Source organism: Dermacentor andersoni, chromosome 3 (assembly GCF_023375885.2).
Source record: "Dermacentor andersoni chromosome 3, qqDerAnde1_hic_scaffold, whole genome shotgun sequence".
NCBI classification, from domain to species: Eukaryota; Metazoa; Arthropoda; class Arachnida; order Ixodida; family Ixodidae; genus Dermacentor; species Dermacentor andersoni.
This window is the reverse complement of record NC_092816.1, coordinates 63,723,157-63,736,728: the sequence shown is the minus strand read 5'-3', so window position 1 is coordinate 63,736,728 and position 13,572 is coordinate 63,723,157. Positions and strand designations below refer to the sequence as shown.

At 45.0% G+C, this 13,572-nt stretch overlaps 1 protein-coding gene across 3 annotated transcripts in view; it reads right to left on the bottom strand.

Moving 5' to 3' along the window:
* Nucleotides 1–13,427, bottom strand: part of LOC126546849 (uncharacterized) — an 18,654-nt gene extending 5,227 nt beyond the window's left edge. The window contains exons 1-7 of one of the 3 annotated variants that reach the window (XM_050194576.3): nucleotides 13,318–13,427; nucleotides 12,520–12,559; nucleotides 9,937–10,018; nucleotides 9,057–9,216; nucleotides 6,124–6,732; nucleotides 5,454–5,499; nucleotides 4,474–4,514 (exon numbers count right to left, since the gene is read on the bottom strand). In XM_050194576.3, the coding sequence (XP_050050533.2) occupies nucleotides 4,474–4,514; nucleotides 5,454–5,499; nucleotides 6,124–6,732; nucleotides 9,057–9,216; nucleotides 9,937–10,018; nucleotides 12,520–12,559; nucleotides 13,318–13,333 (994 nt within the window). In that variant the 5' untranslated portion in view covers nucleotides 13,334–13,427. Of the gene's footprint in view, nucleotides 1–4,473; nucleotides 4,515–5,453; nucleotides 5,500–6,123; nucleotides 6,733–9,056; nucleotides 9,217–9,936; nucleotides 10,019–12,519; nucleotides 12,560–13,317 lie in introns of those variants that run through there. The other 2 variants (XM_050194577.3, XM_055062744.2) reach the window with 2 other exon arrangements.
* Between the last annotated feature and the right edge of the window lie 145 nt (nucleotides 13,428–13,572).

The window sequence follows — 13,572 nt, the reverse complement described above, 5'->3', positions numbered from 1 at the left end:
TCTGGAAGTTTTTTTTTTTTCTTCAGTTTATTTTGGGAAGGCAGAAGTGTACTCTTGTGAATATGCGTGTGCAGCTGTCTAAGCCATAATTCCGAACCGCAGCCCTACGTGCAAGAGACAAGGCCGATGACTTGCATAGTACAGACAGATTTGTGGGTAACCTTTTGCCGGGGGTAGTCCGAGGAATGCTTTCCCTTCATAGCACTTCATTGAGATCATTAAAAACAAAGACACAAAGCACTCACTTTTAGCAAAGTCGTTTGCTTTTTCATTAATGAAAGGTTACCAACACATCAAATTACCAAAGTTATCTATTCGAGCGTCAGCCTAGTGTCCTACACTCAAGGCATAGCAAATCAGCATGGCAGAAGACTGACAGCAATTACTAATGATTACAAATTTAAATGCATATTTAAATGAAATCGTTTAAATTTCATTATTTGTTTATGCTTGTATAAGTAAATTCTACATGGAACCTTTTCTTTTTAGAGAAACAAGATCAACGGTGTCAGACCCTCTTCGTAATGACATTCTCTCAAGTGTTATAATGTGAAAAAGAGGAAAATAAAGCATTTGCACGAATATAATGAGGATTTTTAATTTCTAGACTCCCCAAGTCAGGAAAAATTCATGATGTATTCAGAGCTGTGATGTAAATGTTATGTGCACTCCTACCAAGCAATCAATTTAATTTAATTATGCAGATCTGCATGCCAGAATGACACTTTATGAGGCATGCTGTAGTGGGGGACCAGATTAATTTTGACCACCTAGTCTTCAATGTGCACCCATGCACAGCACAGGAGCATTTTTTTTTCATTCCACCCTCTTCGGAATGTTGCTGCGATTGAACCATGGATACCACAGGCACATTGGGTACACTCATTTTGGAGAAGGCTCAGACACTAGGTGAGAACTTTATGAAGAAGCAAACTTCTTGATGGCAGGAAACAAAGGTCTACAAGTAGCAAATGCAACAAAGGGCAATGAAGGACGCGTAGGTGTAAAGGCCTGGTCCACTACAGAAACTGCCCACATCACTACTCCAGTGCATGGTCTGTTATAGCACAACATGAGCACAGGTGTATCAGCCTTACTGATAGGCCCGAGGGTTTTGTTCCATGCAGACACAGCTGGATTAGAATGTTAGTTCACATTATACTAACATTATACCTTTATTTCTGGGTAATTTAATGTTTCTTATACATTATTACGTTATATTCGTGCAAATCCTGAATGACAACTAAGCCCAGACAGTGAAGCTGGACCTTGCAAAGTTTGTAATTACGGGCAGTACATGCACTCTTCTATACCCTCAGAATTAAAATAAAATGACATTCGTGAAACGAATCGCAGCACACATGGGAGAGGAGTTGCACTTTATGCCTGCACAATTTAACATGCAATGCTTCCCTGAATAAAAAATTTCTGTCCTGCCTCTGCTTTTTTTCTGTGTGAAATTGAAATGCGTGCAATACTCAAAAAGTAGCAACTCCTCACCAAGACGTACAAATAAAGAACCCATGCAAGTACCCTGAACGCACCATGGTGCGGCAAAAAGATTATGTATGGATGACCATACTGTAAAGGGGGGGGCAAAAAACAAATTGTGTTGCAAGACACCTCAAGACTGGTTTGCTGGACTATTCACACTGAATGTTATGCACTCCTTATACAGCACATTCGCGCTGCCTTGTGTCCAAGTTATCTGTTCGAACTGACAGCACGCACATTCACGACAAAAACCAAACCTTCGATTTGGAATAAGGTTACCCATATATAAGCCAAACAATTTGGTGCTACCACAACTCGTTTGGCTCGCACAAATTCTTGCCAGTCACTTGTAACATCTAAACCAGCTCTGACACGCCAGAGATTACACCATTAAATATAAACAGGCAGGCTTCTGCGTTTAAGAAACCTGCAATACGTGGTATGGATTCAATGATTGCATGTGTGAGAAGTCCTAAGTATCAGCATAAGGCACATGCAACTCTTGGTATACACCATTTTGAAGACGTCGCTTTGCAGGGTTTGTTGCAATGCTCCCAGGCATGAACTGTTCGAATAAAGCAGGAGTTGCTAGTACAGTTCCTAAGTGAACTTGCACACACTACAGCAGAGGTAATGCAAAAAGCAGTGTTGCCAGCCTAAGCTGAATGTAGCTTCCCTGGTGCCCCAGCCAGCTCCTTGGTGCTATCTCCCAACACAAGGTGGCGACTCTCTTGCTGCAATGAGTACATGAGGTGTCTGCTCCCTACCAATGAGCACTGAGGATTTCAGTACAAGCATGACCTTGTTTTGATAAAAGGTGTACAGCTTCCCTATTAGGGAAGAAATGCTCAGTAGCAATATACTGCATGCCTTTTGCTTTACATGCAATACCCAAACCAAGCTTGCGAAGTGCTTTGCTGTCTGCACAGTTTTCTAGTAGCAGCTTAACACACAGTTGTGGTTCAGCTGGGAAGCCAAGAGAGGGATCGCAAACCTTAACACACACAGCCTGTCCTTCAGGCAAGCTCCCCACAGATTGAATTCTTGAAGGTTCGATTTGGCGCCTATAGCAGCTTATACAAATGTGCTAGGCAATGTACTAGAAAGGGAAGCAGACACTGACAGAATGTCAAACCCAATGACTAGCTTTCAACTTTCAACTGGATCTATTCACAACACCAAGCCTGTACCACTCCCATGCTATGCAATTGCTACAAAAATGTTTGCTATAATTTAACAAAAAGGAGCCCACACAAGGCAGATGTCAAGTGCATGAAAGCAGTGTCATGCCCCATTTCATGTTTTATTATCTTAACAATTTCAGCATCACTGATGCACCTGCACTTTCTCCACTCGTATGCACGCAGTAACACAAAGTTGGAGCGTTCCGAGGTGCCTCTGCTATCAGCTGTACACTTCTAGAAGCACATTTTCTCTCTGGGTTTTTGCTAGCGGCTGTGGAATGCACCTTTCTGCAGGCTTGTTACACTGCGCAGATGGAAGGAGTGGCTCCTGGACACTGTACACCGCTATTGCAGTGATCCTCCATTACTGATGCACAGGGCCATCACTATGTTTCTGCCATCCGTCATGTTTACAAAAGGTTTCTTTTTCTTTACATCTTGTCTCGCACTATCTTCACTACGGCAGGCCTCCTTTGCAGTGACAGGGGCGCCCCTTGTCGGTGTGCTTTCTTCAGGATGGCTCAGCCCTCCGTCACATCTCTCATCAGTTGCTTTCTCTGCGTTGCCTGGCAGGGTTCGAATAAATGAAGGCGCTCTTTCCTTTGAGAGTGGCCATATGATTGCTTTGAGATGGCTGCTCACGCGGTGCTTTAAACTTGATAGGGCAGTGGCTCTCCGGACTCTGAATACAAGCCAAGCTCAGATCATGATAGCTTGTTGACGAAGGAAGACGAAACCAACCGAGTCACACTTTGACCTCGACACCGTGAAAAAACACTGAAAACAATAGTGATTTTGAGACTGCTTCGCTTCTTATTCCTTTTGTCCGATAGGAATGCAAGGACCATACTAAGAGCATTTGAATTATACGTGTCGTTTCTTTCCCCTTCGGCATAACCAAAAATAAATCGCAGTGTTCATTTTATATTATCCAAGAAAATAAACGACACTGAAAGACTTAAAAAGCCACAGAATTTGTTTTTAGTATAGATATGCTACTATATATATATATTCCTTGCAAGTCACCATGAAAGTTTCTTTGTACGATAACAGAAGAACCCTGCCAGGCGTCAAAACAATTATGTACATGAAGCGGCCAATACAACAAATACAGGTTTCTTGACCATCCATACACAAGATGCACGACAGTGCTTTATCATTGACCCCGTTTTAGTGCCTCACTTGCAGCTGCGCTGCTTTGTTTCACAAGGAATATCAAACAAACCTAGGGAAAATAAGAAAAAGACCTTTTGTGTGCACCTTTGAGCCTGCTTGCCCAAGACGAGCAGAAAGGGCTTGAGGGCATTGAATTTGCACAACTTTATGCTGGCATGAACCAAGCAATGCCCACCAGTGATGCTCTTAACAGCTTGCCCAGCTGCATGTCACCCTAACTAGCAGCACAGCAGCATATAGTCAATGATGAAGCCATTTGGCACCACGACAACTAGTTAACATCGCACACACCGTATGTAACTAGTTGAAGCACCCAGCACAAATGCTTTGGAAAACTTGAACCAGTCTTGACTATGCCTTGCAACACTGACCATAACTTCGTAAGCAAAAACAAAGTGCAGTAGCTGCACCAAGGCTTTTGAAACAAGAGTAGTGCAACCGACAAGTATTAAAAGGAAAATAAAAGTGGCTCTTCACCACAGAGGAAAAATGAAAAGATTTTGCTTTTGGGGAGCTTCTACAAGTCCTCAAGCACAGGTAAACAGCGTACGCTATGTAATATGCACGTATAGGTAGATAGAGATAAACTCAAAGCAACACCATGAGGTGAAGCTGTTACCTTTGTTGTAACTTCCCCTGCCACCGGGACCACCTTGATTACTAGAGTGTGAAGCAGACATCGATTTGTTAGGCCTCCCTCCTTGCGACTCTCACGGGCAGGGAGTTTGCACCCCCTGGCATCTCCTGCTCTCATTATGCAATGGGTCCCCGCCTCGGACCATCCTGGCCAAGCCAGGAGGTCCGTCGAGGCGGGGGCCAGGGAAGAGAACAGTGACACACCCTGCAACGCCCAAGAGCAAAACCAGCGCGCGCCCGTACAGCGAGCCCCGTGTTACAACCCCAGCCGTTGTTAGGAACCAGAGGGCACCGAAAATGACCCGCAGCGTGAACCCTATATTAGGCAAATGGTGCTACTGTAACATGTGACCAGGTGCCCACTACAATATACGAGTTTGGTTTCTGGATGACAACAGAACGCTGCGCACTTAACGCCGCACGTTAAACCACCATGTTGCAAAACCTCATTTTGCACACTTTGCATTAGGCAAACCATGGTTTCCTTAAACACCCTCTATCAGCATGTCTAAAGCAGCATGGCCAATTAGGCCTCTTGTAAGCTGCACACACACACACAAACAGCCCAACATGGACATCTTTAAAAGCCCGCTGTGTCATTCATGCAGGCAAACCCAACACTGTCAAACCTCTAGCATTGTCACTTTGCAGAGACGTATGTACGGTATGTCAAGGCAACAATGGCTGTGTTTGCCATTCGCTTTGGCACCCTTTAAGTGAACCTCGCGATTTCGTGTGTGACAGGACCCATCTTAACGTGGCAAGCACCCCTACACTCCACATGCACGTTTCACTACACATTTTACCATCATTACTCTTATGTAAACAAGCAATGAAAGTAGGCAATGATTCTGACGGAAGATTACATAATTAATGCATTGCGCGTTTCTGCAAGTTACAAGCAGTTGTGAACCACTGATGAAGAGTGTTACACCAAGTTGTAAATGTAGCATGAACACGTACTTGAAGCCACCTCTTCCTCCACGATCGCCGTACATGCCTGGCCCACCTGCAAGAGGGCATAAAGATAAAAAGCCCAATTTAAAGCTTCGGCTAATACAGTCACAAGACAGTTGTAGAGGTGTGCGAATAATCTGAATTTTATTGCTGACCACAGACGCAGTTATTTTTAGAAATGGCCACATAACACCGAACAGCACAAGAAAAAAAAAAAGAAGAATGCTTTATATACACAGTATGGTCTAAAATCATGAGCAGACATAACACAAGAAGTATCTTCCCACACTTAGCAAAAAGACATTGCTCTAATAATAAACCTTTCACATTAGTGACTAGTCTACATAAGAATGATAAAAATCTACTGAGCAGGCAGCAACACAAGCTACCAGATCAAAGGCCACAGGGATGAAGCCAATGCACATTTATAGGCAGCCATGACAATTACAAGTGGTCCCACGCGAAGCAATGTACTACTCGCAAGTGTCTAACATTAGACAAACCAAGTGAAGCTTTTTAACTTGCCAGATCCCCACAGAGCAGGTACACAAAGCAAAGTGAACATTAAGCAGGGTAAGGTGCACAAAAGATCTGGCAATGAAACATCTATTGTACATATGTAACAGGCTTGGGGTGCAGGCAGGCAGCAGGTCAAGCATCCTGTGAGCACACCCACCTTGGCCACCGCCATATCCACCGGGACCCCCATATCCTCCTGGCGGTGGTCCCCCGTAGCCGCCGCCACCTCCTCCAGAGGGTGGCCCAGGTGGACCTCCATGGGGTCCAGCCATGCCCCCTGGGGGCCCTCCTCCACCCCGTCCATAATCCCCACTCCCATAGCTACTGGGGGGCCCTGACGGTGCACCTGGCTGAGGGGGCTGGGGGGGACCACCCTGGCCCCCAAAAGCACCGCCTGGTTGTGGCGGTCCACCGATTTGTCCCGGAGGCCCCTGGGCCTGCCCATAGGGGGCACCACCTGCCGCAGCACCATAGCTAGAGCCGTAAGGTGTTGCGCCGGCGCCTCCATACTGGTGAGAGCCCGGTTGTTGAGGCTGCTGGGGTGTCGGCTGGGGTGTCGGCTGTGGGGCACCGTATCCGGCTGCAGCTCCATATGCGCCCTGGGCTGCTGGCTGTGGTGCTGCGTAGCCCGCCGCAGGAGCTGGTTGTGCTTGCGCCCCATAGCCCGTGGTGGCACTGGGAGGGTATGCAGCAGTGCTGCTGGCGGCAGCCGGAGGAGGGGCCGGAGCTGGCTGAGCTCCGTACCCTCCATATGTCGCACTTTGGCCTGCACATGGGACAGCCCCATCGCCGCTCAGTGCCCACAACTTCCCTTCTATCACACTTGGGAGAGATGGAACACACCATGCCGTCTGTAGGTGGGGCACACATCACACCCTTGCCGGGTATGCAGAAATAACCTTACTTGAACTAACCAGCACATTGCTGGCAAAGGCTGCCGCCGCATGTCAAGTGCTACATTTACCAGATTACAGCAAGGAACAGTGCTGTAATTTCATTTTCATTTATTTGTTGTTAGAGACATACAGCTGTCTCAGGTGCTGCAGCAAAAGGCAGTATTCTTGCCTGACAAAGGCTGCAGCACCCAAAACATGTTGACACTCTGCAGCAAACAACAGCACAACAAGTGACAATGACAATGAACACAGCAGTGCAGCCTCTTGTACAAAGACATCTTTTTGTACTGCACTTGGCTCAACCAAATCTGGACAGTGTCCTCTGGAGAAGCATTACGGCACTCTGCAACTTGCAGCACATTTTATGGGACACAATTATAGAGTAAAACCTCATTATAGTGAAATTCAAGGGGAGGCCAAAATTACTTCATTGCAACCATTATTGCACATACTGCACTATGGATATTTATGGGGATTTTAAGGGGTATTTCACTTACTTCGTTACATCCATTACTTGGTTATAACGAGGTTTGACTATTCATAAATGAAAGTGCCAATACCTGTTGCAAACATAACTGTAGAAGGAAAATGATATCTTAGGAAGGTGGGAAGATAACATAAGAGCAAAGCACCCTTTCAAAATATTCGCACACCTCTAAACAAGAACAGCACATACCTACACAGATTTAACAAATTTCAGCACTTCATGCAAGCTTTTCACATGGATGCTACAGACCACAATTTGCAAGTGCTTCACATTCCCCGCCCATCTTGCACAACAGAAAGATAACAAATTACACAAAGGTTATATTCTAGAAAAGTGTATAACAGCTGTGTCTTACCAGTACTCCCATACGGGGCAGAAACCTGGAGGCTTACGAAAACGGTTCTACTTAAATTGAGGACGACGCAACGAGCTATGGAAAGAAGAATGATGGGTGTAACGTTAACCCTTTGAGGGTCGAATTATATTGAAAAAAGCTTTCCCAGGTGGTCAAATTACTTTATTGCGGATCTTGAATGTATAAAATGTATAAAGTCTGGAATAAATAGTAAAAAAGAACTAGGAACAGTATTTTGGTGTCGGCACCAGTCACAACTACAAAATGTTCAGAGTGTGGTACTCCTTGAAACACGGGTCTACGCACAGCGCCTTACTGCAGTCTGCACACCTACAGCGCGTCTGTTCTCTTGGAGCGACGAGTTGTGTTGGCAAACACATGACATCTCGGTGTGCAGCTGCCTAGGGCAGAGGTCCTAGGCATCCTCTCGCATAAGCGCGTTGTTGCAGAGAGCGAGAATACCTCATGAGCAGCAGTGATAATCAAGATAGTAATCAACTTCCGTTGCCCCTGCAAGAGAGTGCCGACAAAGAAAAATCGCATTTCGCGCACCTTCGTTGGGATCACGCAGGGAAACCGAAACCGCAAAAGGGGTGTTGCCGCAGTCTGCGCGACGCCCTGAAGTTAGAAATGAGTTCCGTTTATCTCCGCAAGTAGGTAGCACAAATTTCAAACGCTTCTTGCAAGTCCTAAGAGGTGGCAGCACCTCCCAGTGAGAACGCATCATTACGGCGCGAAATTTCAAACGGAGTGTCGAAACGGCAAAGACCTTCCGGGACAGAAAACCGCCGCCCTACATATACGGCAAAGACCTTCAAAGGGTTAAGGGATAAGAAATGAGCAGATTGGGTGAGGGAACGAGAGTTAATGACATCTTAGCTGAAATCAAGAAAAAGAAATGGGCATGTGCAGGACATGTAATGAGGAGGGAAGATAACCGATGGTCATTAAGGGTTACGGACTGAATTCCAAGGGAAGGGAAGCGTAGCAGGGGGTGGCAGAAAGTTAGGTGGGCGGATGAGATTAAGAAATTTGCAGGGACAACATGGCCACAATTAGTACGTGACCGGGGTAGTTGAAGTATGGGAGAGGCCTTTGCCCTGCAGTGGGCGTAACCAGGCTGATGATGATATTTTAGCAACAACTTGATTTGGGCGAGTTGGTTCATCTTGGAGTAAAACAGCGCTCATCCTGTTGTGTTTGTTTTTTATTACCGTTCTCTTCTTTGCGCTGTTCCGTTTAACTCAAGTTATATTCTACCCTTGGCAACTTTGGAGCGCCACCACTATAAAGTTTTCGCTGTCGCAAAAGTGCAGAAACGAAGGGACGAAAAGCAAAGTACCCACTCTCACCCTGTGAATAAGAGTTGGGCTGTTGGTAGCTACTGTACGACTGGCTTTGCTGCCCATACTGGTCTTGGCCATAGGTTGTTGCAGCTGGTGTGGAAGTCACATTAGAAGCGGCACCCCACATGGGCTGTTGCTGAGGCTGTTGGGCTGCTGGCTGCTGCTGCTGAAACGAAGGCAGAAGCACTTCAAGCTGGCTTGCACTGTTCAGCAAACAGATTTAGACAAGTTTTTTTTCTTCGCAACCTGTATGTAGTCATAGATCGAGCAGCAAGTGCTTTGTTTGTTTTAAATGATCAATTTAAAACAACTCTAAGGAGAACAATTTTTTTGTTAAATTATCTTTCTACAATTAACCCAAAAGCCCATCTTGAAGCTCCTGCACCAGCTCTTCATGCCACAGATATTGACAGCATCTGCTCATGCCTTGTTCATTGCTTGTTGGTAAAATTTGACTGTAGTGCATTCTGAAGGATCTGAAGACTCAGCTTTGCCTTTCTGAAATTCTTACTGCACAACAATGACAGGTTTCAGTGCAAAGTAAAAAAAACTTTGACAATGATTCCTCTAGTTAACGAACTCAGTGATAGTAACAAAAACAGTTTTTCAAAGAAAACTGGTTTAGCCTTTCTCTAAGGTCCCATTAATCTGTGACAGGGATAGATAATACAGATGGATGAGAAGAGTGGCTTATATGAGAAAGGTGGTGGCGGTGTAGTAAGCAGAACGCAATGCCAAATACATTGTTGGAACGAGCACAGATAAGCACTCATGCAGTTGGATGTGCACTTCAAAGTACTGTCTTTTGCAAGTTCTTTTATTTTTCTGCACAACACTTTCATACACTAAGCCCCATGAGCAAGAGATGAAATACAATGCAGCTTACCCCGTATCCCGCGGCGGGCTGGGTGTAGCTAGCCTGCGAGTAGTTTTGATCCACAGTTCCATAACCCCCATAGGAGCCATACCTGAAATAAATGATCATGTTGAGAAACAAATATGACTGCCTGCTCCCTAAGCTAGAGCTAACAGGCCACGCACTTGAATGTGCTGCTACCAAAAATAATGACAGACTCAGATACAAATGAATACCGTATGCCAAGGGGTCTAAATCTGGCACAACATACACAGCGCCCTACAGCAGGGCTGTGGGTTTTCCAAGCGGGAGTGTAGGTTATGCCTTGGAAATTAAGTCTACATGAAGTTGTTCAAAATTCGCACTGTCAGTATGTTAGCTACTTGTATTCGTTGGCCATCACGTCTCTAGCTGTTGTATGCATGCTGTAACAGAACCATCAATAGCACCTTGTTTGTGGAGTATGTTGGTCATACACAAACCTTTTTCAGAAGTCATTTTGTACACTTACGAGCAAGAATGGAATCATTAATCACGAAGTGTTTTTGAATGCACATCTTGTTTCCTTTGGAAAACTGTTGAAAACACATCTTTTGTAAACCCTCTCCTGCTTGCAGTATTGTGTAAACAAGTAAATAAACGTTTCGCTACTGCCACAAACATGGAAACATTTCGTGCTTGCATGACTCATCACCAGCTGTGGTGGTGCAGCGGCTTTGGTGTTGCGCTGCTAAGCCCGAGGTCAAGGGAGCAAATCCCGGCCGCATTTCGATGGAGGCCAAATGCAAGAACACCCGTGTACTGTGCATTGGGTGCACATCAAAGCACCCAAGGTGGTCATAATTAACCCTAAGTCACCCACTACGGCATGCCTCACAATTGCATCATGGTTTTGCCACATAAAACCCCAGATTTTATTTTTTTGTACGTTTCATTTCAAGACTCATCAGTGGCAACATGGGGCATAATTAAAATGTTAAGCCTAATTGTTGGTGTTTTGAATGGATTTCAAACAAATCATTACTGACTTGAGAATTAGTGTGAAATGCTAAAGCAGCTGAAGGGCAAACTTGTCCAAATCACACCAGGCCAAAAAAATGTATGGGGATTTGGTGGCACGAATATTAACAATATTGAAGCCATGCTATGTGGGGAAAGCCTTGGCTTCGCAAATGTTAAAAAGGGTGTGCACGCCTATTGTGCAGAGACCATTGGCTATTTCTGTTCTTTCAGGAATTATTAAGATTGTGAAGCAGTGGTTGTCAGGTTGAAAAATTAAAATTCTTTAGTTTCACATGCCAAGACTGATAATGAGGCATGCCGCAGTAGGGGCCTTCGAATTATTCTGGCCATCTGAAGTTCCTTAATGTGCACCTAAACTTGCGTACATGAGAGTTTTCACATTTTGCCCCCATCGAAACGCAGCAACATTTGCCATGACCTCGAGCTGAGCAGCACAACACCACAGCCACTGAGCTATTGCAGCAGGTGGTTGTGAAGTCGAACAACATGCAATAAGCTCCTCAGTATATGATCACATTTAATTTGCTTTCTTGTGCAAGCAAGTTGACCTAGTCAGGCACCTTGAACATATTATAGAATCAGATTTGCAAAGGTGGAGTCCAACATGTTAGAGGCTGAACTCCGTTTGTTAACATTCTATGGCAGGCTGGTACATTGACTGAGTGGCCTTGTGTATGTGAAAACTCTACATCACAAGGAATTTTTTATATACTAAGTTGTACTTATGCTGCTGAAATGTTAACAGATTAAAGAAGGCCAGTGCAGAAGAAGATAAAGTTGCATGTGGTATTAGCTGAAAATGATACACAAAACACATTCATGCCTCTGAGCATGTGCCAATGTCTCGAGTATAGTTACAGCAGCATAGACGTTAGTTGCCAAGTCTTCGCTGCTGCTTTCAGTTACAATTCCATAGTTCGGCTGACAAAATCCCATTTGCGTCACCGGATTCCAGAAGTGTGAGGAACACTGGAGGCCACTTTCGACGATGCCTACCATTGAAGTATTATTTTTCGGGACCCCAATGTGCAGAAAATTGCCAAATTAGACTAAAGGCTCATTCGTGCCGGCGACTTGAGGAGGTCGCACAACAATTTCTGAGTGGTGACGTACGCTCACACCGGCAAGTCTCAATCTGCTCACAATTGCATCGCCACGTAGAACAAGTACCAGTGTATACGGACATCCTTTTTCTGTGCATCTGACTGGTTCAGCAGTTTTGCAACTGAAAAGTCGAGCAGCAAGCAACTTAATCACAAAATTGCGGTTAGTCGCCGGTACGAATGAGCCTCAAAAGTGCTGTAGCATCTTGTGTGGGGCATGGTGTTGCTTGTAGAATTCCGATTTCAATGTATTACACAAGAAGTTGTCAGACATTTCCTATGATCCAGTAAAGAATGAGTTGATGGGTTTCATTGGCAAAAGGCCAGCCATTGCCAAAGAGCAACAGTGCTTTCTGCGTAAGCACAAATTTTTCAAAGAATGTTTGGTTTGCATATGTGAATTCATATGCACTTTAGGCCTGTAGTTAGTGCGTGCACATGATTTCAGTGCGAGACTGTAATAAAGAAAAATGGAAAATTTACTTACCCAGCTGCCGCAGGCTGGGAGTTGCCGTAACTCCCGTATTCTGAAAAATGCACACCAGTTCAGCCTCCATTACAAGCATGGCAGATTAAATTGAAAAGGCAGCAAATATTTAGTGGTGTTTCATGTCCCAAACCTAAATGTGGACTACGAAAGACACCGCAGTGGAGGGATTAAAGTTCTTTTAATACAAATAAATGCGTGCACTCCGGAAAACGCACATTCGAACACTAATCTGGTTTTCTGGGCGACGTAGGCAGGACCGAATTGCGGAGACCGGCAACAGTTTCATGAAAACACCAGATCCAAGGCAGCTCTATGAAGACATTGGCAAATTGGCAATGTTGACAGGGCCGAAAAGCGGCCGTGCCCATTACGCCTCCGCTGAAGTATCTTTTAGCGTTTTACGAAGGAGGCGACATTGCGGCGCGGTGACGGCAACGAACGCGAGAAGATAACATGGCGTCACTAAAGGCAGTCAGAACAAAAAGAAAAAAAAAAATCTTCAACAGCGACGTGGAACACGATCAGGTACGACTAGCGCGCCGCACTACTTCTAGCAATGAAAAAACAACCTTAGGCGAAAGACATCCGTATGATCACGCAGTAGAGGAGCACTGTAGGCAAGAAAATTCAGGTGAAAAACACCCGGTGCCTACGTCGTGCTTGGGCGGACAGCAGGGAACACGATTAAGCCTAACGCCGGTACACCGGCAATTGAAGTAAAACTATTTACTTGATCGTTTGCACTGTGCATAGGCTCAGCCAGAGTGAGCGTACTGAACAAAAGCAGTTACTTACGTGTGGCGTCAGCCATGCTAAAGATGTTTTTCAACACTTGCGAGATGAAATCCTAGTGCGGTAAACACAATGAGGAAGCCGACGAGAAATGGCGGTGAAAGAACGGAAAGCAACGTCATGCCTGTGGGCGTGACGCTAACAAGAGTTTTTCTGAAATGTCCACTGTGCAGTTGTGGCGCTAGCAAAATATTAAATTAAATAAAAGCTAAAAAGACATTATTCTTTTGTGAGTCGATACACACGCACTTTTTAAAC